The sequence below is a fragment of the Corapipo altera genome, unplaced genomic scaffold (assembly GCF_003945725.1).
Source record: "Corapipo altera isolate COAL_440 unplaced genomic scaffold, ASM394572v1 75, whole genome shotgun sequence".
Taxonomy (NCBI): domain Eukaryota; kingdom Metazoa; phylum Chordata; class Aves; order Passeriformes; family Pipridae; genus Corapipo; species Corapipo altera.
The window spans coordinates 1,795,942-1,821,710 of NW_020884887.1; the positions used below are offsets into that span (position 1 = coordinate 1,795,942).

At 46.1% G+C, this 25,769-nt stretch overlaps 1 protein-coding gene across 1 annotated transcript in view; it reads left to right on the plus strand.

The window, feature by feature from the left end:
- The first annotated feature begins 747 nt into the window (after window positions 1–747).
- The window catches only part of LOC113947118 (rho GTPase-activating protein 7-like), a 44,849-nt gene continuing 19,827 nt past the window's right edge, over window positions 748–25,769 (plus strand). The window contains exon 1 of the mRNA XM_027643375.1: window positions 748–818. Coding sequence (XP_027499176.1) covers window positions 812–818 — 7 coding nt within the window. The 5' untranslated portion in view covers window positions 748–811. The remainder of the gene's footprint in view (window positions 819–25,769) is intronic.

The following is a 25,769-nucleotide window of genomic DNA, read 5'->3' on the forward strand; positions in this document are numbered from 1 at the left end:
AGCTGGCATGAAGGTGGGCACTGCAGCTGTTTGTCACCAGGTATGACAGTGCCCAGCCACCCCACTGTTCACTGAGAGGGAATTTCAAACCACAATCAGCTGCCTCTCATTCAGACAGAATAGATTCCACAGAGAGATTGTTTTAAAGAAAATAACCTTTGCTGTGTAAAAAAGTTTCAGTGTAACGGAGTTTTTGGTGGAAAAGCACTGGATTTGGCATGTTTTTCCCATCGCCTCTGGCAAACCTGGAGCAGTGTCAGGGTGGTGCCCTCACTGTAGCACTCTGGAGCCTGCTTTGCACTGAGCTCACTCTGCTGGGCCCTGCTCCAGTTGATCGAGGATTTCTCGCTGATGTAACTGCAGTGCTTCGAGTACCTCTGTGTGTCCCGTTCGCCTCCATCCTGCAGCTGATTCGAACCGTGTGTATCCCGCACTCCTCCTGCCAGTATTCCTTGCTGGGACCCATGCCACCTACACCTTTGGCACTGCCAAACGCCACCCCTGTCGCAAACTCAGTTGCAGATGCTGATGTGAGATGGCAGTCGAAGGGGCTGAATGCCGAGGGGGAGAGAGAGGAAACGGCCTGTCAGAGCCCCGCCGAGATGTGCAGGGCGGCTGGAGGGAGCTGTGACCGAGCTGCTCTTTCCCAGGGAGGATTCTCCACCCCGTCCTGGGTGGGATCTTGGCTGTCCTGCTTAAAGCCGAGCAGATGGGGTTGGAGTTCAGTCGCCCCAGGCAGGACTTGCTCGCTTGCAGGGACACAGGAATAACTTCTGCCCAGGACAGTGATCTGCTGCAGTTCACTCTCCCCATGGAAGGTAGGAGAAGGTTTATTTTTTTTTTCCTTGGTTACTCTGTTTCTTTAAGTTTTTTAAACGAGAAATTAAGCTACAATGCTATTAACCAGAAAACGAGGCATGAACTGTTTTGGGAGATGGGAGCGGCAAAGGTGTGGGTCTGGCTGTTCCATCCTGGGATGTGCTGCTTCTATTTGGGCTCATTTAACAGAAAACAGAAAGTTTTGCAGTGATAGATTTTGTTTAGGACTTAGGAAATAAAAAAAAGTAGTTATTAGAAACTTAGTGACGTAACACTTCAGAGCCTGCAAGTCCCACAGCGGGCACAGCACAGCTCTCCCTATGGGGAGGCAGCACAGCAGAAGGTCCCTGGCTGGCAAAGGTTTCTCCTCTTGAGGGGAGCAGCCCCCCGTGCTGCTGCCACCCAACTGGCTCCAGCCCTGCTGCCTCCCAGGGATCGCCAGGACCTTCAGTGCTCCCATGGGAGTCTCAATCTTCTGGTGTGTGCACAGCCAGGGCAGGGGAAGGCTTTCCCACGGGGACAGAGTGGGGTGGCAGAGCTGGGAAAGCAGCAGCATTTGCTGTCAGTGGGAACAGCACGTCGGCCCTTGGGAAAACATCAGTGTTGGAGGAGAAGTCACCCTTGTTTTCCGGAAAAGTGATAGCAAAAGCAATCTGTTTTCTGGGAGGAATGAAGGGGAGAGGGGACCTTTGGGGCGGGTGCCTGAGCCTGCAGCAGTGCTGACTGACACCCAGCATGAGCAGGGGCTGCAGAGGGTGCTGCTCCAGGCTTCTGTGCCCTTCCAGGCTCTGTGCTCCCAGGTCCTACCCATGTTCCCCAGGGTGGTTGATGTCTCAGCTGGCTCAACCCCACAGTTGCTCTTTTGCCTCACTCCCGCTGTGCTCTGGTCCCTTTGGCAGGGCTGGAGCCCCCCAGCAGCACCCTCAGCCCATGGGAGCCAGTGCTCCATGCTGTGGCAGTTCTGGCATTGCTCCTGCCATCAGCTGGGCCAGCCCCAGCTCCCACCTTTGCTGAAGGCTTGCTCTGTAACACCAAAAACATCCTATAGCAACCCCGACAGCTCTGTAGGAGGGCATTAAGCATCTGTGTCTCAGATGGTGGCCTTTATTTTAATGCTTCACGTACAACACTTTGTATTCTCAGGGCAGGAGAGGGAAGTGTTATGGTTTTCAGAGAAGGAATTAGTGCAATGTTGTCCCTTCCCAGCGACGTTCCCCTGACAGACGGACACCGGGGCCGTGGCTGCCCAGCCTCGCCAGCAGCTCTGCTCTCACACGGGCTTGGAGGACTGTTTGCCAGGGCCACAACTGGGAATAGCACTGCATTTCTTGTCCTTTGCCTCTCTATAAAATAAATCAAGCTGAGTTTTCAGCCCTCTGTTTGCTGATGCTCTCCAGCCAAGTTTCGAGTCAATTTGTTTCTCATTGCTCTGTGTCACCCTGGCGATGTGCCGAGCACGAGAGCTGAGAAGAAACACAATTAGTTTGCTGCCTTTGAGGCCAGGGCTGAGCATCCATCTGTTGGTACACACGGGTCCTCCAGGTGGTGGAAAAGGTGTAATTTTTTAAGGTAGAAAACTGTGTTTCAGAAATGAATAATTAGTTGATATAAGCTGAGTCATAAGATGAGAATGGGTTGCATTCCCGGATATTCCATAAGATGCAGAGTGCTGATACAGTGAATGCTGTGGGAAGTGATCCAGAGGGTACTGGCTGGAGAGCAGGAGGGGCCAAGCCTCTGGTCATGCCATGCCCAGCCACAGGGAAGGACCCTCCTCACCCATGGCTGCTGTGCCACAGGAACACTGGGCGGGGAGAAGCCACCATCCTCCTGCTCTCCTGTGCACTGCATTCCCTGGTGAGAGCTGCTGGAAAAGCCAGTAGGAGTGCCCAGCCTGAAACCCTGCCTGAGGTGGGCAGCAGGGCCACCCAGGTCCCAGCTTTGGGGGTGTGCAGAGCTGGGATGCTTCTGGGTCAGCACTTCTGGCTCTGAGCAGGGGTACCCCCTGTCCCCAGCACTCATTCTGTGGTTAGAGAGCTATCAAGGAATGGGGAGGTGGTTCTGGAAATGTTTTCATGCAAATTGCTGTTCTTTTTGGTATAAATTTGCTGTTTCAGCCTCTGAAGTTCACCGTTTAGGAACACTTCCAGGGTTAATGTCTAGCTGCCACCTACCAAAAACCTGACCCTCCAAAAAATCTGACACCTGCCAAAAACTGGTCCAGCAAGCCTTGTGCAACAGGGGCTGAGCACATGCAATGCCTGCTGTACCCATCCCTCCTCCATCTCATCCTGCTTCCCTCGATGCTCCTGGGAAAAGGCAGGACCTGGAGCTGTTGGAAGGAATGTTTGTGTGGGAAGGGAACTTGACTTCTCTAGTGAATACATCATATAGAATAAGTAACCATTTATGCATTAAACAAAGCTTTATGAAAGACAAATAGAAAAGAGAGGCCCTTTTGACAACTCAGAAAGTTTTACTGTGGTGCCTGAGGTCTTCTGGCACTTGTGGGTCTCAGTCTGGTTCAGAGACCTTAAGCACCTGAAGCAGGATTGGTGCTGCCCACCCTGGTTTCAGCTTCTGGGGGCTCTGACACTGCAGACCTTACTGCTGTTTCCATCATCCTCCAGGTTTGGGGCAGGAGTAGAGTGTTTTTAGGGCACAGGTCTGTGGTGGGTGCACAGAGGGTGCTTGTATGAAGAGGCTGGTGCTCATGTGCTGCACAGCAGCTTCCCACTTTCCTGCCCAGCTCTGAAGGAGGATCCTCATGAAATTTGAACTTTTTTTTCTCAGTTTTACTCCTCATATTTAGTGTCTGTTCCTTCCCCCCCTTCTTTCACAAAGCAGCCCAGTAATCAGATGTCATCCCTGACTCATGCTGCCCAGATGTGCATGATGTGGCCTTTCTATTTGTTAGAAAAAGCCTATTGATTTAATTTTTGTATCCTTATTCAAGCTAATATGGAATATGCCACTGATGGTTGTGCATGAAATCGAACAGAGTCTGAAAAAACCCCAGTGAAATATTAAATAAACCTTGCCAAAGCATGGGGAGGAGGTAGAGGTGAATGTGCAATAAGGCTACATGGTGCCATGGCTGCTGCTCCACCTCTCTGGCTGTATAAAGGCTGTGTGCCCCTGACTTCTGGGACATATTGGCAAGGCCATCTGAGCTGGTCAGACACCAGCACTGGAGGAGGTGGTGGAAAGCCATGTCACATATGGCCAAGCTTGTATCCAACCCCTTCTAGCTCGTGTGCCATGGGGCAGCTGCAGCCATGGCTCTGGAGGTGATGCTGGCAGAGCAGTGCACTCAGTGGCTACCAGGAATGGGAAGAGGACAGGACCTGTCCAGAACCTGTCCTACCTAGAGCAAGGAAGATGAGAGCTGTCTGCCAAGGTGGATATACTGTTCCTGTCACCAGCATGCATTGGCCTAAGCAACACCAGCTGTCATTCTCACTGTTACACGTAAATACATATTTCTGCATACAGAGGCACCTGGAGAGCATGTAATAAAACAGATCCAGCTGGGCTGGCTGTCCAGGGGCTGTGGGAAAAACCTGTCAGACACAGCTTTCCCTGGGCTCTGGGTAACTTGCCACTAGATGTCACAGTGTGCTTGGGTTTGTAGGGACCAGGAGTGCCACTGGCACTGGGGACCCCCAACCAACCCACCCAGAGTGGGGCAACACTGCTCTCTAAGATCCCTCCGTTGGACTGGAGCACATAAATAGCATCTTTGTGCCTGTTCTTGTCCTTCAGAGCAGTTTGGAGACATTCCTCTCTTTCATGTGTCATTCAGCAAAGCCTGAGAGACCCACAGGTGACTGGAGAGGTTCGCCTGGTGCCAGCCCATGGGGGTGAACCTCACGGGACCCCTGCCCTGGCAGGTGTCCAGTGGTCCTGCTCCCACTGCAGCAGTGTCACACCCTCGTTAGCAGGAGGTACTCTGGCAGGAGCACACTGGGTGTGTCTCAAAGCTCTTGCTCCAAGGGGGACAAGTTTTGCCGTCGATCCCTTTCCCGCCGGCACGAGGGGAACAGAAGCCAGCACTCATACAGCTGTGTGACCTCTGCCTAAACCATCCCAAATGGCTATTTATAGGCACACAGGAAACCATGCCAGACCCTGCACTTCCTCTCCCATCCAAGCTGAATCTTTAATCAGCTCAGCAGCACAGGGAACATTGATTTCGTGTGCTTTCTCTTTGAGCTTTGTGCTGAGCAGTGGTAGAACATGTACATGGTCATCTCTGGGTAGGTTGGTGATGAGATAGGCAAGTCATCTTCTGAACTTGTCACAGCTGTATAAAAATTGTATAGTGTATATTGTTAAAAGACTAGGAGTAGATTAGGGTGTGGTGCATTTGCTACATAACTAAAGGAATGACAGATTTACAACCTCCTGTTTGATTTATGTACAGACCCAGACTGGTGAGGCCACCTGCCCTGCACCCTGGCAGCTCCTGGGGAAGAGTAGCTGTTGAATTAGTGATGGTATCACTGTGCTGCCTTCATTTACCACCAAAAACGAGCATGGCTTCACCAGCTGGCACAACCAGGTGTTATCTGGGTTCAGTGGGATTCTTTCCTTGTGTTCAGTGGCATTGCTGATCTTGAGATCAGGATATGCCCAGCCTGAGCAGGGATCTCGTGCTCTGGGCACTAGTCCAGCCTGGAGAGGCTCCCTCCCTGCATGCAGGGATGTTGGGTGGATGCAGGCACGTGCTGAGGGGGGGCAGGGCTTGTGCCCTGCATGAGCTGGGAGAGGATCCACTGCCTGTACCCACAGAACCCAGAGCACTGTAAATCAGAGCTTGTGACCTGGCTGTCTGACACTGTGCTGCCCGTACACCGAGGAGTGTGCTCTCTCTGCCACAGACAAGATGGATGAGGTATCGCTGCAAGCCACCCGCTGCTATTAATTTTCACCACATGAATCTTCCTGACCAGTAACACATTATTGTTCTGCTTTGCCTGGGATTGCCTTTCCCTGTCTCCCCTTGGCACCAGTCCAGAATATCTACAAATCTTACTTAGTCACAGTTAGTGACTGTGCCTTAATATTAGGAGTCTCCCAAAATACTGTGCTGCTTTCTCCTCAGAGAAGGAGCTGAGTCTCCCTGTCATTCCCACCCCACCTGCCACAGCTATCACAGCTCAAGGTGCTGCAGCAGAGCTGGGTGCTCCTCTAGAGAGGAAGGGTTTGTTGGTTTAGGGCCACCCTTCGGTACTGGGGGGCTGTAGCCCAGTTTCAGCTCTGGGGAAATGGTGTAGCCTCACAACATTCCATAAAAGCATCACCACAACCTGGCTCTTGGTCCAAGTAGCCAGTGCCAGGTGAGGCCACCTGCCCGAGCCCCAAAGACATCCAGAGTGTGAGGAAGGAACCTTCTCCTTCCTGGAGGTGTGGGTGATGTGGGAGGATGTCTTTGTCTGACAGATTCACTGCTGTAGGATAGTGCTGGCACTCAGAACAGCAACTCTTTGAAGAAAAGCCCCAACGTTAAAAAGGTTAACATAAATCTAATTTTCTGTGGTTATCACCAATCTTGGATTACTTCTGCAGCATGACCAAACTGGTGCAGGTCCCCCCACTAGTATGTTAAATATGTAACACTGTATATGCTGAATGTGATCTCCAGACACATGAGGGCTTTGGGCGAGAGTGCAGATATGGGTGGGCTGGGAGGCAGCTGCCCAAGAGCTCTGCAGGAGCAATCTGTGGGCATGGACACATGCAGGGCCCTGAGTTTCCTTTCACTTGTTGGGATTTTTTCCCTCCTGTTCAGTTCTGTCACCCTCAGGTGTGCCAGGTTTGCACAAGCCAAAGAGCTGCACTTGGAGCCTGGCCATTAAACCTCCCCAGGGAAAGCCCAGGGCACACTGAAGAGCTGTGTGGCTCTTAGCCCAGTTCTGGAGAAGACCCAGTAGTGGGGCTGCAGAGCTGGTACCTTGCTGTCCCACAGCCGAACATCCTCACAGCCAGAGGGTTTGACAGAGGCTTCAGCACTGCTTTGTTCCTTCCCTAGGGCTATGTGGATACTCCTGGAGGTGCAGTGCATTAGTTTCTCCCCCTCCTGAAGGCAGAAGCAACTTTTTCCTATTTATTCCACTCCCATGTTGGCTGGGAACACAGCACAGACTCATGCTGTGGCTGAGCACGGTGCCCCAGAGCTGGGATCTGCTGGTGCTGGGGGACTCTGCACTACTCACAGAAAGGAAGGTGCCTCCAGGCTCTGCTTCAGAGCTGCCCAGCTCGTTAACATCTTAAAGCCACGTGTGAGGGAGTTTGTCCATCCGAATCCCTGTGCACGGTGCCTGTTGAGGGCAGCACTGCTCTTCCAAGGAGGGGAGTGGGCAGTGGGCAGTGCTGGATGGTGGGCAGTGCCCTCGGGCCCCTCACCCCGGCACCCCACGGGTGTCCGTGGGTCCTGCAGTGGGGCTGGGGCTGGGCTGGGTGCACACACAACTTACAGGGCTCCTGTGCCTGCTGCATCTAGCGTCTCGACAGCGAGGGACCGTGATCACTGACCAGGCTCCTGGGCTGTAGAGCTTGTCCAGCTCGGGGAAAGAGAAATTCCTCCTTCTGCCTTTGCTGGAAGCAGTTGGATGGCAGGGATTGTGATGGCTCTGCTTCAGAGCTGCCCCTTCCTAGATGGGTAGGCAGTGATGATGGATGCCCTGCAGTCAGCAGGTCTCCAAATGGGAACAAGCCCCAAAACCATCCTGTACCCAGTGAAAGTGCACAGGAGAGGAGCTGGCCAGTGTCTGCCTGAATTAAGTGTCTGGCTCAACATCAGACCAGTTGAATTAATGGGCATTTTTTCCTTGAAGGAGATCTCCACAACCATCTCCAGAACCTGGGATACACCTACATGCTCAGGCAGGGCAGAGAGCTGGAATGAGGGGGTGTGAAGAGTAAGGACTTTGACTGGGATCCCAAGACTGCTGAGCATTTCAGGACAACCCATACACAGAAGCAGAGCCCACGTGCAGTCCCAAGGTGTGGGACGCACCCTCAGCTTGTCCTGGAGTCGCCATAGCAGCTGGCACAGGAGGGATCTGCTGCTGCCAGGAGAAGGGAGCACACGATGTTCAGGGAGGAGAGGTCAGGTCTCTTCCTGTTTAGATGTTTTCAAAAAAAATGCTTGAGCATTTTAGTGGAAAAATGACTGAAGGAACCATCCAAATTAGGAAACAGGAAACACTGCACAGGCATAAATATAATTTTGACAGCTGAAATGAGAGGTAAGTGGCTGCCAGGTAGGGCTGGTAGTCACACTGCTGGGCCAGCAGCTCGTGTTGGAGCTCAGCAGCCAAGGGGCATGTTCTCACTGCCAGGCACAGGGACATACCCACCCAGCAGTGTTGTGCCAGGCACCAGAGCCAAGTCACTGGCCGTCTGTCATCCTGGATTCTCCCAACATAGTGCCAAAAGTCAGCAAGATTTGTCCTTCAAGCAGGGGACTCCTAGTGTTCCCAGCAGTGGATGCTGAAAACTATGGCACTAAAATGAGAAGTTTCATGGAGTATAAGTAGTAGCAGAGTTCCCAGTGCCAAGTTACCTGTGCAGTGATATTAGCTGTTCAAATCTAATGTCAGCCCTGCTCTTGACTCTCTCTCCCTTGCAGCAAATCACTGAACCTCCCCAAGCCCCTTTCCAGCCATATGTTAAGTTGATGTAATGCTGCTTTTAAATCTGTGCAGTTACTCAATTACTTCTGCATCTGATTGTAAGTAATATGCCCTCAGGGCTTTGATTCAGTTTTGCCCATTGATTTGCTGTGTGACCTTGGGCACCACATTAAATACACTTTCAATATTCAAAGGAATTGTGCTCATTTACGCTCATGATCGTGCTATCCAAACTCCTACTCTGCTCCCGACTTTCCAAGCAGAGCCTGCTCGTTATTTATTACAAAATTTAGAGACAGAAACCAACTTAAAATACAGAAGAGATCTGGGGGCCCAGGTTCCATTCAAATTCACCTCAAGCGAGTTTCAGTGGAGCTTGAAGAGTCTAAGAAATGTAGCTACTTCTGAAAATGTCACCCCAGCTGTACCTGCAGGGTCTGACATTCCACAGACACCTGAATTACTCAGGCAAGCTCCCTTTGCTGATCCAACCCGATGGCTGTGGAGCTTGCAGAGCACTAAGTATGCACATACTTAATGTCTGCTCCTGCTGGAGGGGGAGGACGGCTCAAAGTGAAAACTGTTGTGCATTTAAAGGTGTTCTTCCTCAAAACTTAGATAGCTCTTCTCAACCTCAATCTGAGCAGCCCCTAGATACCTGGGGACGTTTTGGAGGGGCTGTGTGGTGCTTTCTAGCACCCTGTACGTTCTGTGAGCTGGAGGAGTGAGCTGTGCAATGAGGGAACGGGGTCTGTTTGCAGAGAGCTCTGCTGGAAGAACGAGTGGCCAAGGGAGAAGTGTGGACAGAGCTTATCCTGTCACTGGGGTTGACCCCTGACCGTGATGGTGCAAGGTTTTTGAGAGTGTTTTCTCTTGTGCAGGTTTGTGTAAGGAGAAATTGTGGGGTTTCCTTTAACTTTGTTGAGGATTGCTGTGAAACAGCGTGGACAAGGAGCAAACCTGTTTTCTGAGTATTTTAAGAACTTGTGCCTCTCTGTACGTTGATTGAGAGTAAATGAGGCTTGGAAAATCAGCCAGTGTGGGTTTACCCTGGGACCATTCTGGGAATAAGCACACAAAAATAACCCCTTCCTAAAAATGTTCTTTGCAACCCCACCCTCCAGGAGTGATCTTCCCTGCAATGACCCCAGCCTGGACAGCACTGGTGGCCTAGGGCTGAACTTCAGCTCTTGTTCATACTCAGCAGTTACTCTTAAGATACAAACAGCTCCCTGGAGTTAGGGGGTGAATTGCTGAGGAGCTACATACCAGGCAGAGGAGTGAGGACTGCAGGTCTGGCTGCCTGTCACCCCAACCCAGTGAAAATCCAGGGGCTGGGGGGGGCAGGGGTTTGAAGTGGGACCTCAGTGATGGCAGCAGCAGGATTTGCTCCCCACTTGGTGCTCCCCTCTGTGCCTATAGTGCAAAGGATTTAAACTGCAACAGCTCTACACTGCCGTCAGTGTGTTGGTGCTGAGAGCAGGTTGTGTCAGAACACCTAATAATGTGATTTCTGCAAATCCTCCAGCTTCTACCCAGCAAGCCTCAAACCCCTGAAATAGTTGCAAGGGCAGTGATAGACTTGAATGGTTTAAATAAGTAAAGCTACAGACCTCAGCTGTGCTCTGATTATTTTCTTTGAATTTGCTTCCTTTCCACTGCTTTTTTTATACTGAGACATAAATAATGTTAAATTCCAGATCACCCATGGGTCCAAAATTTAGCTGTAACAGGGACTGCTGCCAACTTTTACAAAAGGATTTTGCTAACATGAAAGAAAAATAACTCATACATAATAAACACTCCTCCTGACCCACGTTATCCTTTTGCATTTCAGGTCAAACATCTCTGAAAGGAATAAAAAAAAAAAAGGAAAGATAAAGGAGATGCAGAGAGTCAGCTGCAATAACAAACCAAACCCCTGCATGAAGGTCCTCCCATCAGGGTTTGGATATTTAAACTGTTCACAGCTGCCACTACATTTTTTCCTTGGCCTGAATAACGTAAATACTGGGCTGGGTAGTGCTTTCCTTTACACTGGTGTAAATCCAGGCTGGAGCTCCAACCTTGACCTGACTGTGCACACACTTTATCCCTGGAACCCCTGCCCTCTGATAAGGGGACCTGTTTCCTCAGAGGAGCTTGCCATCCTTTGATGCTCTCTGCTGTGCTGAATAAAGGGCTGAATTCCTCTTGTTTCTTGAAATAAATTTGCAAACCCCTTGACCTTCCTGAGCTGGAGGAATATGTTTACAGATTGTTTAATTCCATTTGTCTTCCTGAGCGTGTGAGAGAGGCAGCAATGTGGTTGAGGGGAGGGGAGCTGTGTGACCAGCCCATTTTGTTGTCAGAGATAAGACACCGATGAATCCCATCCACTTTGTAGCGTGCAGCCATTCCCATTACTCTTTGGAGGAGCAAAGAAAGGAGTTATTTAATGGAATCCCCTGTAATTTTGCTTTATATAAAGTTCATGACACAGCAGTGTAACCTTTCGTGTTGTGTTATCTATTCTCACGACATCTTCCAGGACACTGGGGCTTGTGGACTCCTGGAAAAATATCAGGAGGTAATTCTGCAGCAGGAGCTCTTTTCTAGAGTTACACCATCTAAACACATCTTTACACTTTGATTGCTGCCTGAAGTCAGGGGAGCCAGAAGAAACAAAGCTCATCAAGGACAAGAGGCAAAACACAAGGGGGGGAGGTTACTGGTGTACCTAAATTGAAGTGCAGAGCTTTATTTAACGGCTGTAGCAGCTGGAAGAAGCTCCTTAAGACAGAAATCATCTTTGCTCTGAGGCTACAGCACTGGGAGGCCTCATGGGTGTCATCAACAGGTACTTGTAATAATGTCACCATTTCCAGGACTCTCGGCATGAGCAGCATGGCAGGAAAGGAACTGTGAAGGGTACCTGACTGAGGATAATGGATAGGAGGATGAAATTGAGAGGAAAAACTTAATTGGAATTAACTAGCTGAGAAAAGCCTCTTGATCTGTCAGACAGCGAAATTGCCTCCCAGGAGCAATGGTATAGTCCCAACCACGTGGGCATTTAAAGGCAGTCTAATGTCTATGATTCTCCGAGTTAACTGGAGTATCTCAATAATTGGAACTGACACAAAGATTTATCTCCTTTGATTGACTAGCTTTCATAGAGGCTCATCTCTTTGTGGTGCTGCACAGAGCTTTCAGGGCAGCTGTTTGCACTTAAACTGCCAGGAGCTGACAGTGTGTATCCATTTCAGCTCTTCAAATGTGTTCTTTGAGAAAACACTTAAATCACTGGAATAGACAGTGCTAATCAGTCTGCGGGAAAATGGAGCATCCTTACCTGGGGCTCACTGCTATAAATCTCCCCATGCCAGCGCTCGGCCATCCTACAGCAGCAGGGCCATTTAGGAGCATTACTGCCAAACGCCCAATCAGCCTGAAAAATTGGGCTGATTTTGGCCAAGGCAATAAAGGGAAAAGGTGTTTTGCCAAATGTATAAAAACAAATGGTTGGTATTTCAGCAGTTACAGCAGATAAGGATTAATCACGCTGAGATGATGGAAATGATCTCCCATGCTGGTTTTTTTCCTGATTTTGGAAAAGGCAATTTGTGGCAGGGGAGGGGGGAGGTCCTGTAAGGGGGTGTGTATTTGGCTTTACCCACAGTGGGTCACACCCACTGTGTGACCTTGTGCATATCTCCTCTCTCACTCTGCCTTCTCCCATTCTGCAAAGCTCTTCAGAGAAACACCTTCCCTTGTATTTTGGTCCTTTGTGGAGTGTGCAGGTAGAACCTGGGGAACCGAGATGCCTTTTTTTGCCGTGGAGAAGCACAGCACTTTGGAAACCAGAATTTATGGCAGTATTAACTCTCAAGCTGATTATTGTGTGAGATTTACGAGCTGGGGTTGGACACAGAGAGAGGAATAAGCTCTTGCTTCCAAAGATGAAATCCACTTGGCGTGTTTGCTAATGGCAGCACCAGGACAAGCTTCAGGTCGTAGCTTGTGGCTGTTACTTCATGGTTGCAAGGGTGTAGGAGGTCTGACTCACAGCCTGACTTCTGAGTTTAGAGACACAGCCTCTCCCAGGCACACCTGCCTGTAGGCATGCATTTCTGTGGAGTAGAGTTGCACAACCTGGGTCTGCAGTGAGAGAAGCCAGAGCAGCACTGCTGGCTCTCCTGCAGGTTTCCTTTGAGCTCCAGTCCACGGGGACAACTTCTCTCTCCTTCCAGTACCTGCCCTGCTTGGAAAAGGGAGCTTTATGCCTTGAGGATTTCTGTAATGCTTCCCACTGGCTGAGGTCTTGCTCTGCCATTAAACCTTTTGCTGACCCACATGGACCAAATGCAGTGATGGTGTCCCTAAAGTGTCCTGGGAGTGTCCCTAAAGTGACCTGCTGTGGGAAGGCCCTGCTGCTGGTTCAAACACCCCGTGGTGGGAGCAGGGAGCATCCTCTCTGCTGCACACTTGGCTCAGGAGGGCTTTGCTTCTGCCCCCCCATTCTCAGGCTGATTTTCCACACCTGTTCTCCTTCAAAAAGTCCTTGAGTAGTGCTGGCCTGAAGCTGCCAGCTCATCTTACAAGCCACAAATCCTGCTGCTTCTCGTGTTGTGCAAGAGTGCAAATAAATATTAGTCGTAAAATGATTCAGTCTTCATGAAACCCAGCTAGACTGCTTGGCTTTTAATAGCATCAGCCCAGAATTACACGTCTGGACTAGACATGGTGCAGAGATGAATTTCCTTTAATTTGTTCCAGAGTAGCTCACCATTTAATTTAACTGAGCAGTTCCTTGTTCTCCTATTTTGGAATGATGGATTGTGAAATGCACTCCTTTAAATTAATCCAGACACTTGATTTCTGTCAGCAGAGTAATCTCTCTCAGTGGTATGCTAAGTATGCTTTTAAAAGGTATGGTGAATATGAATGATATGCACTTGGTTAATGATTTAAGTGTTTACACTTTCCAAACAATCACAGAAAAAACAAATGTGGCTTAGCTGCATTTTTTTTATAACCTACCAGAAGTAATCATTCAAATAACATCAAAAGGACTTAAATGGATTTCTAAATTTGATGGTACAAATGAGGGCAACTCCCCTCTCATCAGAGAACCATCATTTTGAAATGGGGCTGAGCAAAGCTTAGACTATTATTGATTGCAGGGCTTCCATAGATCATCCAGAAGGATTTCTATTGGAGCCATTAATGGTAAAATATTTCATGTGGGTGCTGTCACTGCTTACGCTGGCTTGATGTTGCAACAGAACAGTGTCTTTTTTTTTGGCCTCTTGCTGTTTTTGCTTCTTAAAGATGAAGTGAGACATTTCTGGAAAAGAGAAAAGAGGGAGTGGATGAATATGTGTGTTTCTGTATTGCCTCCTTTACAAGAACTGCAAAAAGTTATAGTGGGGTCGAGTAAGTGATATTGATGTAAACCAACCCATGAGGTCCTATCAGCCCAGACTCTCCCTCACTCCCTGTTATCAGAGGTAAGCGCTATGTGAATGCCATAGCTAGAAACTGCACAGCATTCCTGTGTCCAGCTGGAACCAGCCAGCAAGGGTTATTCTTAAATGTGGGGAGACAAGACAAATCCTCCTGTCACAGAAATATGTGGCTGTGCTTTGTAGGCAAAGGTAAATATCCCTAAACACAGGAACTACAGTACACACCTACCCATTCATTCTCAGCAGGTTTACACCTGCAGGAAAGGGCACATCTACACATCAAAACTCTGGCCTTGGCTGAGATCTGAGTTTCTACTTTCTATGTAGTGGCAGCATGTTGGAAAGGGTGTTTGGAAGCAGGCAGCCTGAATCCTTTTGCTTCACTGCCAGTGCTGGACATAGAGATGGTATCTTCTCTGCAAAAGAGATTTAGTTCCTAATGAGAAATATGTAAAAAGCTAGTATGTAAAAACTAGTATTATCCCAAATATTAGGCCAAGATGTTTTGCAGAAAGTGAGAAACTGTTTTTCTACAGGGCACAACCTACAAGGTGTTTCCATGTGCTGACATCCTAGTATTGACAGAGTAATGTACTTTTTTCTTGGTCCTTCTAAAGCCTATTACAAAGGAAATACATACTTGAATGTTACCTTACTTAGGTAGCTAATGTGTACCTTGTGACTTTCAAAACCAACTCTGCACCAGCCTGTGACATTTGTCTCAAGTAATGTTGTGGATATTTGGCAAACAGAGGAAACACACGTGTATTTTCTACCATTCTGACCTAGATTACTTTAGTTGCCTCACTGCTTAAAAGAAGGTGAAGCTTTGCAATCTGCTTCATACTCCTTGCCAGCCCTCTCTCAAGACAACACATGCTGTTGTGACCTGTCAACTCCATGTCCTCCAATAACCTACACGGCCAAGCCATCCAAGGAAAAATTGTTTGGCTCAGTAAAGGGGTTGTATTATGTCTGAACAGACACAGCCTCCCATTTTAGGTAGGCTGGCATCAAGCTTTGCTCCAGTCTTAGGCAAGGACTGAGTACTGCTGAAATCTGAAGTGAGCTAAAGCACACCAAGGTCTTTTGATGTGAAGTGCTTTTATGAATAGGTTTTAGTGGTTCAGGTGGTTTAGTGTCAGCATTTCTTTTTTGAACTTCTTAACAGCAATCTTCTTAAAATTCAAAATGTGTGAAAAAGTCTTCTGTTGAGTTTTGTAAGTCTGTTATAACCAAGTAGTAAAATAACCAACCCAAAGGCTTTAAGGTCTTAAACCTGAGCTTTACTGGGCTGGCTAGTTTTCAGAAACTGATTGTAAAACTGGTTTGCATTAGTGCCTAGATAGTGAATGCCTTTACCACCAGCACCTGGTAGTGGAGACCTTGTGGTCTACTAAAGATATAGCAATGTATCCTAAATTTGTATTAAATTAGAACTAAGATCCAACTGCCTTTTGTCTTCACCCTGCTGTGTGACAGGAGCACTGGCCCAGTTAGTTTCCAGATCTGGGCTCACAGCCTTTCTTAGAACCAGTTTGTTAGCCAGAATGGGTGCTGTCAGCTCCTCCAGGAGAGGATCTGGGAATGGCTGAAAGATGTCACAGAGACGACAGAACCAAATATTGGGTATTGATGACTTCGGTAGTGACTTTGGGCTCTCTGTTATCCCCTAAAATCAAATCACAACTAAACCACAAGTAAGGCTCAGTTCTCAGAGTTGCACTGTGTGTACCCATCTTGTCTCACCAGACCTCAGCCCGGGTGCTGAAAGCCTCTGAGTTGCTTGCCAGGGGCTTTGCAAGCGCTGGTGTGAGCCACAGGCCACCCGATAACTCGGCACAGCTGCAGGGCTGTGCTCCATGTGGGCCAGCCAGCTCGGGCACTCTTGACATTCCTGGATGTCTTCTAAACATGCAGTGCTGATAGAAATGTTGTTTAAATATTTGTGAGTTATTTAAAAATAGTGCGTCAAATAAGCGGCCTGGTGACGCCCGACAGATCTCTGGCTCGGACCAGGGCCTCGGTGCAGAAGGAAGAGGTCAGCACGAGTTATGTACACAACTCAGGCTCTGACAAGAGACACACTGGATCCATCAGACACAGAGCCTGCTGGAAAGCCCCCATGCACGTGGGGCCCCGGGGCGAGGCGCTGGAGTGGCCCTGAGTGGCTGCAGTTGGCCTCGAGACTGGATGGAAGATGCTCGGCCACCCTCCAGCAGGTCCATGGCTGGGGAGGGAGGTGCTGCCTGGAGTTTGGTCATTCCCTGGTACCTGGAGGCTGGGGGAGTTGGATGTGCAAGCAGAAACACTCTCTGGGACCTAGAGGACCACCAAACTGTGCCAAGGCTGACCAGCATTCCCACCCTGTCCTGGGCTCCTTAGGCTCTCTTAATATTTCCCCTGCTTGGTGACCATCTGTACTTTTAGAGAACTAAATTTTAGGAAGGGAGAATGAATTTTTAATCCCACTATGACTGATACCTTTCAGCAGTTTCTTCTCATTGTTAATAGGTAGAGTATCTTAGGTCAGTACAGGTGGGTGCAGGACAGAGGAGAAAAAGGATTCCTGTGATAGACAAGAGAGCCGGACATTATGTATTCATTATTTTAAATATTTATTTCCCAAGCTTTAAAATATTCATAAAATATTTTAAAAGCTGATTTTATATGTGAAGTGTATTCTCTTTCAGTAAACAATTGTCATGCAGAGAATAAAATAAGCTCCCAGGAATTGCTGAGATACACTGCAGTCTGTTAAGGAAGCTGAGCCTACTATAACATATGAATCTGGTTTTATGTTGCCTTTAAATCTTTTGGAAAATCAATTCCAGACCTATTGTAAAAATGAGATACATGATTAGAAGCACCACTGTCATCTCACCAAGGTATTTCCACTTTTTAGAGCTGCTGCAAAGGAAATGAATTTTAAAGCACTCAGAATATTGACCTGTTTCTTTGCTCTTGTCACAGTCCATAGAATGGCTGTGAGGGGAGATCCTCTGTAGTTCCCTGCCTAGACAGCATATCTTGTACATTTGGAAAATGGATTTGCAAGTTGCTACTGCAATTTTACACTTTGCCTTACAGATACTGATCTGCAGTCTCTTTTTATTCCCCCTCATTGGTTGCTTTATTCTTGCTTCCTTTGACATCTTCTTCTCATTTGAAGTGCCAAAGCAAAAAGCCAAAATTAGTCTCAGCTTCTCAGAGGTCCAGACACAAGCTGTTCCCCTTTTCAGATGAAAATGCTACTGTACTTATGGAATTTATTGAGGCTATTTATTGAAATCTTTTGACTGTTATTTCTCCCAAATGACAATTGCATTTTCAGAAGTTTGCCATAGGCTAAAGTTAGTGATTCAAATGAAAAACTTAAGCTTATGTCATAGAAATGAGGATGTAGAAAAAAACTCCTCAGAAAAACAACTACAGTGTTTTCTGAGAAGGTCTCAAAGATTTCAAAGAATTATCTGCTCGTGATAAACTTGAGCCAGGAAAAGAGCAAATGGCATCAATTGTATCATAAAATCAGCCCATAATCTATGATGATTAATTTGTCTCAAATTGACTACCATTACTTTTTCCTTCTCTGTTATTGACACATTCCTGGAAATAGATTAGTAGGCACTTGGCAAATATCTTTGAGAAAAAATTCAGCTTATAGGAGGATGCAAACTGATCAAGGTCACTGTGGTATTAGTTGCTCACACCAAACAGCAGATCTGCTGGCTGTAGGTAAGATCTATTGGTCCCCAGTTATTCATCTGGACAAAATTATGGCTTCAAGAATGATTGAAAATAATGAAACAAGGACATGAACGTGGAAAAACTGAACTACTGTGGAGAATTCAAGCCGGTATTTATTAAATCTCTTGAAGCAGCATTCTATCAAAACCTAATTACCTTTCAGATTTTGCTATTCTAATAATCCATTTCTGTCAAATCAAATCAAATCATTCAATGATCATTCAATTAAATAACCAATAAATTATCAAAATTTCCAAGGTTTATATATTCTAAAGCTTCTTATATATGTGAGTAACCATATCTTCCTCTCTTTTATTAAAACACTTCATGTTCCTTTGCATCCCATTGCTCACGCTGATGGCAATACCACACCAATGGCAATAACACTGGACCACCAGTTCCCAAACTCTGGCATTAAGATGTCTTTAATTCTCTGACATTTATTTAGCTCAAAAGCAAGAAGTTCTCAGAAAAACTCACAAGCAAACCTGTTCTCAGGAGATTTCCAACCAAGCACATCTGACTGCACGTACAGATAATCTCAGGATGGGCTTTGCTCCAGCATGGCACTTGCCTCTTGCTGCTTCCTGAGCTGTTAAGACATATTGTTAGAAACAGAAACTGTCTTTTCATGTGTAAAATCAATCTGCTAAAATGAGGAGGTCCTGGCTTTGGCTGATTGGTGAAAAATTGACCTGTCCAGCTGCTTTGCTTTGTTGCTGGAATGAGCATCCACTGGAAATTTGAGGAATCCTCTGTCCAGCTGCTTTGTTCAACAGCCGAGACATAATGAGGATAGGAAGGAAAATAAGCACAAGGTACTGTTCTGCTTTTCTGGTCGGGCAAGAAACAGTTGTTTTTCAACAGCCATGACTGAAAGAGCATCCAGAGTTTGGATACAGATCCTGTTTAACTTGGTCTTGGTTCACAGCAATACCACAGCAGCCTGAACTCCAGAGGAAAGGACTGAGCCGTGTATCAGTCTGGGTGTCATGGCATCTGCTTAACAAGGGATGGTGGCACACTGGAATTCCTTGAGGAATTTTCATCTGTGGCACTGTTTCCCTACCTACCAAGCCCAAACCCCAGTGTAGTGGCAGTGCTGCCATCTGAGGGGTTCATGTCCTCACAGAATCTCTGCTGCCAGAGGCACCAGAGGCTTGTGCTGCACTGGCTGGGCAAAGGAAAAGCTCAGAGTGGATTTGGGAACAGCTTTACACCTGCTGGCCTGGTCTATGTGTCAGAGGGACACAGCAGCATATAAGTGATTCTTGTTAGTTATTTTGTATAAAAAGTTTTATTTCCCAAGTGTCAAACTGTAATTTCTAGAATGGATCATCCATCCATGCCTAAATCTCAGCCCTTTGGAGGCATATTGGTAAGACATAGAGTGGGCAGTCTGGGTTTATTTGTTTAAATAGCTGAAAATGTCTTCTGGTGAGTGTTTTCTCTTTATATCCTGCTGGACTGACAGTGATTCTGAGTTAAAGTGCTCCTGACCGGGTGTCCCTGGGAAGGGCCAGGGGGTGAGTAGGTTGCAGAATCACTTCAGAAGACACAGGACATCACTGACTGTAGGCTGCATCTCAGCACTGAGACAAAGGTCTTCTCTCCCTAACTGCTCCCTCCATATAAAATTTCAATGTTGAGCAGTGACAGATGAGGGCTGTGTGGAATTTACACCTAGTTCACTGGGAGCTACGATGTTTTTTTCATTATTCCCTCCCCAGTTAAGTACCTTTTATACCAGTGTGTGTCTATCAGATAATCAAAGCAAATTTGGTGGTCTGGACAGGAATGACCAATTACTTACTTGCTGCTGTATTCCTTCCCCCTTTTTTTATTTAAACTTGTAGCTGGTGGACTCAAATTCATAACCAGCATAATTTTCACAAGCAGTGGGGCTTTACATAGAAAACCTGAGCAGCTGTGCCAAGAAAACACAGCAGTGCCCACCTCTATTCACAGCCTGCAGGTCACTCATCACCACTCCCATGTCAGAGCCCCGTGGGGCTCACCTGCCAAGAAGCAGATGCTGTTCCCAAGCAGGCAGAGGGCTGTGAAACCAGGCTTTGTGAATCAGAGCTGGTTAAAATCTGTGGCTTCTTACGTGGGAAGGGTTGAAAGAAGATAATTTTCTTTTCCATACAATTCCACACATATTACGTAGAGGAGCTTCACATATTTCTTGATACTCTGTCTTGTCCCACATGATTGTCTTGCTCTCCCATTTCATGTGATGTCTTTGGCAAAGACCACTGCTGTCCAAGGCAGGACACTGTGTTCACTAGTGCCTGGACAGGACCTGGCACACATGCTGGTTATGCTGGGTCTTGCTCTTTTGGATTTGTTTTTCACATGAAATCCCTCTAGAGTTTCCTTCTAGGGAACATGTTAGTCTCAAAAATTTACTCTGGAGAGCAGCACATCCCAGCCTGACTGCTTCGCTGGGAAAAGCACTTTGTTGTTTCTGAAGTAATGTTACTTTGAGTAAAAAAAAACAAAACCAAGTATCAATGACACTGCCCATGTGTGGTGCATGTGAAAAGAGATAAGAGTCATCTGTTCCCAAATATCTCAGGTCCAAATATAATCAGATGCAACCTAAAAGCTTCCTCAGGACCATTTTAGCAGCTTATTCATTCCACTATGCAGGGTCTGCTCTTGCTGGAGTGTAAATAAACCAAGCCCAAGTTCTCTCACGATTCTAGAAATGCACTTTAATAACAAAGATGGCAAAACCTTTCAGAGATGATACTTTACTAGGAGAAAAAGTAAGAAATTACGAGCAGCAACCATTTTTCTCTGCGACCTGCGCAGATCAGTTTTGTTAAGCTTCAACAGTTAGAAGTTGACATTAAGGTGAATTTTTTTGCAGTATGGTTTCAATCCAGTTATATTTATCCTAAACATTGACTACATTTTGGTAGGAAGAACTGAAATGAAGCCTTTGAGGTTAGACTGTTGATCAAGTGCTTTCCTTCCTCAGAAACACGTGTTTGTGAGGGCAGATTTTGCAGAGCTCTGTTCCTCAGGCGTCCTGGCCAATGCTCTGTGGGTTAATGCTTTCATGTAGAGACTTCAGAATTGTCAGTGGCTCTGCCTTCAGTGTCACCTTTGCCTTCAAGTGGCTCTTGAGATAGGAGAAAAGTTAAGTGATTGAGAAAATCAAAGTGCTTACTCCACTGTTTCTCTCAGTTTGGCAGAGGGTCAGGACTGTGATTTCACTCTGGGTACCCTGTTCCCTGTTAAACTCCTCCATGCTCTGTTCCCAGGCAGGGAGGTTTGACATAGATTTTCGTCTCTGGAGGAGAAACTCCATAGGGGACTCCACACACCCACCACATCTCTCCTGAGCTTTTTCAAATTAAATGTTCTTGGTGAATCTATGAAACAAAATTTTATGTCCTTTTTTTCTACATTCTCTCACCCACATTTTAGGAACTTCACTAGTTCTGAAAGAATTCTTCAATTTGTTTAGTTTAATCATAAAAGTTCCCTGAGAAAATCCCTGGAATTCATTGTGATAGCATAGTGTTTTCCTCTTTAAAAAATGCTTGGCTTTTAGCAACAGAAGGCAAAAGCTAAATTCCGGCTTGAGGTTTGACCTACTCTGATGGGAAGCAGATTGCACAATTTTAGTGGAATTCTAGGAGCATCAGAATTTAAAGGAGGGAGGATCATTGTCACCTGCTGGATGAGGCAATGCTCTGCTGTTTTCCAGGATCAGCAGTTCCACAGTATTTCCTTTCATAACAACATGGAGTAGTTGTGGTTATTGGAACAGCAGGTAAAAAACCATATAGAATGACCAACTTCTCCTAAGGATACAGGAATAACAAGGGCACTTTACCTTTCCATTTAATAAGAGGGTTTGTATTTGATTCTTAGTTCTGGTATTACAAGGGGAATTATCCCTGGGTTTTTTATGTTGCAGGGATTTCTAGAAGAGGTAAGAGGTACATTCCCTACATTTGGGGTTGTTGTGGTCTAATTGTTGAAGGCTGAGTTTGGAAAGGAAGACATAAAAATTGCAATTTATGATCACCTGGCCCTGCCAGGGACCAAAATCCACAGCAGGAGTTTCTGGATTTCAGATCTGTGAAGACAAGCTTGGAAATGGGATAATGCTTTATCTGCTGCAGCTTTCACTGGAAGGTCCCAGTGAAAGCAGCCAAGCAAAGTTCATTGGGAGGTGGAGAAAACAGTGTGAAAACCACATAGAAGATTTTCATGTGTTCGGATTTTGATGGTGAATACTGTAAAAATCAGGTCTAAGTGGTTTTGAATGACTACAACCAGACAAACCATGAGGATATGTTTGCTGCAACCCCTCAGCCTTTTGTGTGACTTGGAGCTGCACTATTTAATCATGTTTTTCAGGGGGAAAATCTGCTGTTATTTTCAGGGGGGGCACTGAATGTGCTGATTTTCTCACATAGATGCTTTCTGACAAGAAGACCAGAGTGATAACCAGGTGCAACTTTTAAAATATGATGGGTTAACATTTTGTCTTCCCCTCAACAGCACTTCAGCATATCCAAAAGTCTATATTTAACAATATTAATCAATTAATAATTAGTTAATGATTAATTAATTAATTTATTATTAACAATATTAATTAAGCAAGGTTAAAGATTTTATTCATCTTACTCTTGTCCCAAGAGAAGAAAAATAGTGACACAGATTCCTGCTCATACATCTTTCTCCCTGCAATACACATATAAGCAGTTTTTCTAACCTGCCTTGCATCATAGGCATAGGCAATGATAAAGTTTCAGTCTTTGTCCTCGGGAAAATACTTTTCAAATAATGGATTTCCTTCTCAGGAATTTTTGGTTTTGTTAACCTGTCTTCTTTTTTTCCTTTATTTTATCTGATTATTTTCTGTTTAAATCCTTTTCTAGTGTGCTTATTAATTTTCTCCTTAGTAACTCACAATTATTCCCTTTAACATTCACGTCTTAATGTATTGCCTGTGTTTTGTTCTGCATTTTTCCTCCCAATTGGTCTAACTCATTAATTAATCATGTAGCTTTCCTCTCAACAACTTGTTTCCATAGAAATATCTTCCTTGATGCCTACTGGTATAGTCACAGCTGAAGTTAGATTTCTTGATCTCCTATGTTAACTCAAGATCATCAGTGAGGAAAAGAGAAAACAATTAATTTGGGATCTTACCAAGAGAAAGTCAGAAATTAAATTCCATTCAGTTTTGACTCCTGAAAAGTGTTTGGTGAGGGAGGTGGTAAAAGGGAGTGAGGAGGAGAAAGGGATGAGGTGATCTCTTGTAAATGTATGGGAAATATGCCAGTGACATAGGAATTAAAATATGCAAGCAGCTTGGCTTTGGTGAGAAGTGACTCCACTGCTTGGCACAGAGCCTGCCTGAAATAACCTCAGTAACTTGGGGGTTTTGCAGAGTTTTGGTTAAGCATGAGTGAGGGATTTAGCAGTGGCAGGCTCATTTATAAAAACAATTAATTTTGATCATGCAGTACTTTGTGAAGCTGTTTAAAATTACCCACTCTGGGGTTGTCTTTCACCATATTTGAGCAAGGGGGAATATACCTGGTTTGTCCCTGCATGTGCTGACCTACAGTAGGCTGGTGGCTGGGGTTTTGGTCAAAGCTTGTAGTGAAACCTGTCAGAAAGGTTCTGGAGAGCCTTCAGCAAGGGCAAGGGCTTCCAGAGAAGAGGAAACCAACCAGCAATGACCATGTGGGGGAAAAAAATCCTGTTTTCCAGGCTTCAGTCCCAAACAGTGACATAAGGTTTGAGGCTTTAGTGATGGTTTTGGGCAGTCCTTGGTGAGCTGCAGAGCTGGGAACTGAAAAGCCCAGGTGAGCAGGAAACGTTTTCTTTTCATCTTTCCCTCTGACTTGGGAACTTTCAGCAGCAGCCCCACAAGTCACTGGCCAGGCAGCTGGGTGTGGAGGGCTTGACATGCTGTGAAAATACCCCAATGCCTCTTCAGAACCTGGGACATCCTTATTCCAGGCATCCCTGTGACAACAGCAATTCCTGCTGCAGATAGAGGTGCCAAGGACCAACTTCTGTAGAGTGTAAACTTACTGTGTGGGGGCTGAACCTCCTCTAGTCAGGGAGATGCAAGGATTCTGTAAGTTTGTGGTAGTATAGGATAGAAAAAATGATCAAAATAGAGGAATGTGATTCCTTCCTGAAAAGCCTTCGGGAATCCTTCACTGAGTGCTGTGTCCTACTGAAGTTGTTCACCCCTGAGATTTCCTGTGGGCCTGTTCTTGATCCCACGCAACACTGGGAACTTTGATGGTAGTTTACTGTTAAAGAGAGAGAAAAATGAGCATTTTAGGGTTATGTAGTACATTTCATTGGAAATGCCCAAAGGAAAATGGGTGGGAAACAGAACCTGCAGGCTCCAGTTGGAGCATTTCTATCGTATGGGAGCAGTCTACTGATGTTATCCCCAGATTTAAATTATACATTCTGCCTCCCTAACCCAAGCACATAGCTGAGAATTTAATCAGAGCAGGGTGTGTACTTTATATATGGCTTTGGGTGGGTCTGGCAAAAAGCATTTTCTTGGCTAATCATAGTTAACACCATATATCACACTACCTTCATTTCCTTTGTGTTGTGTCACTCAGTGCCAATATCAAACATCTTCGTTATTGTGCTGTACAAATTGTCCATTTAGGAACCAATTGCACAAAAATAAATCATAATCTCTGCAAGTTTTGCATTTGGTTGTTCTACAGAAAACTAATGATAATGAAACACGCCCATAAATTTTAACTTCATTAGGGTATAGTATTCCTAAATGAGATTGGGTAAAAGAGAAAAAAAGCATTATTTCACTTCTTAAGGGAAATTCATTTAGGGAATCAAAAAAAACCAAAAAACCAAAACCAACCCCATCCAGAAGAATTCTTATTTTAAATAGAACATTTTTGATATACCACTTCATTCAATTTCTTGGTTTTCCATCTGTGTTTTAAGGTCCAAACTGTTAGAGCCTAAACATTACAAGAAGTTGTCCTACAGAAATTTGGAAACTGGTCTGGTTTCCTAGAGCAGTTCGCTGAGTTTGAATTATCTGTCAACCCCTGTAAGTGAACACAGCATCCCACCCTTCTGTCTGCCCTATAGAAGTGTAATACCTGACAGTCCAGCAGACATAAAATTATTAGAGATTTAAAGTTGACTTCTGGGAAAATAATTTTAAATATATTAATAATAATTTTAAATGTATTAATACTTCTGATATGTTCTTCTGAGACCAGCCTACGTGACACTCTGTACCTGTTGACTATCCCTGCACAATGACTGTTCAGGCTGCAAAGGCTGATCATGGTTTTTTATTAGGTTTTGTATGGCATCATTAAAAGCAGAAAGTCAAATCATAGCAGCAATGAACCACAGCAAAAGCAAAGAAACCGAGCCTGTTTCAGAGGTCCCAAAGCACAGTCATATGTTTTTAGCACCCAGATTCATTGCTTAAATGCATGTGAATTTTTGAGACCACAAACTATTTTTTGTCTAGACTGAGTCCATGTAAGCAAAATAAAAGCACAGTTTCTGTCTGTTCCATGAAAACCACTGTGGCAAGGGTCGTCACTGTAAAACAAGCAGCACATTGCATGACCGGGTGGCAGTCGATCTCGGGAATCAGATCAGTTGTAAGGATGAATCCCAGCTCTGCTCTGTTCCTTTTGTGCTCCTGGGCACAGCATCTCCCAGGCGGGATGCAGTTATTTCCCAATTTTTTGCGTGCAGGGTAGAGGCAGCACTGCTCTAGGTATTTGTTAGGAAGGAAAGAGTGGAAAAGTAGCTAATTTTGTAAAGCTTTGAGGAATGACGTTGGCAAAACTTGAAAACATCGAGGTGAGCCAGGAGGTGTTGATTTGCCTTCAGGTTCTCCTTCGCTCTGAACGGGGGACACTGGGGATGGGGTGGCGGCTCCGTGCAGCGGGTACAGGCAGGGACCTCTGCCAGGGGCAGGCAGCGACCTGCGGGACACCCCTCCGGCGGGACACCCCTCCTACGGGACACCCCTCCTGCGGCTTCGGACCGAGAGGGGACACGGAGCGGGGACACGGAGCGGGGACACGGAGCGGGGACAGGGAGC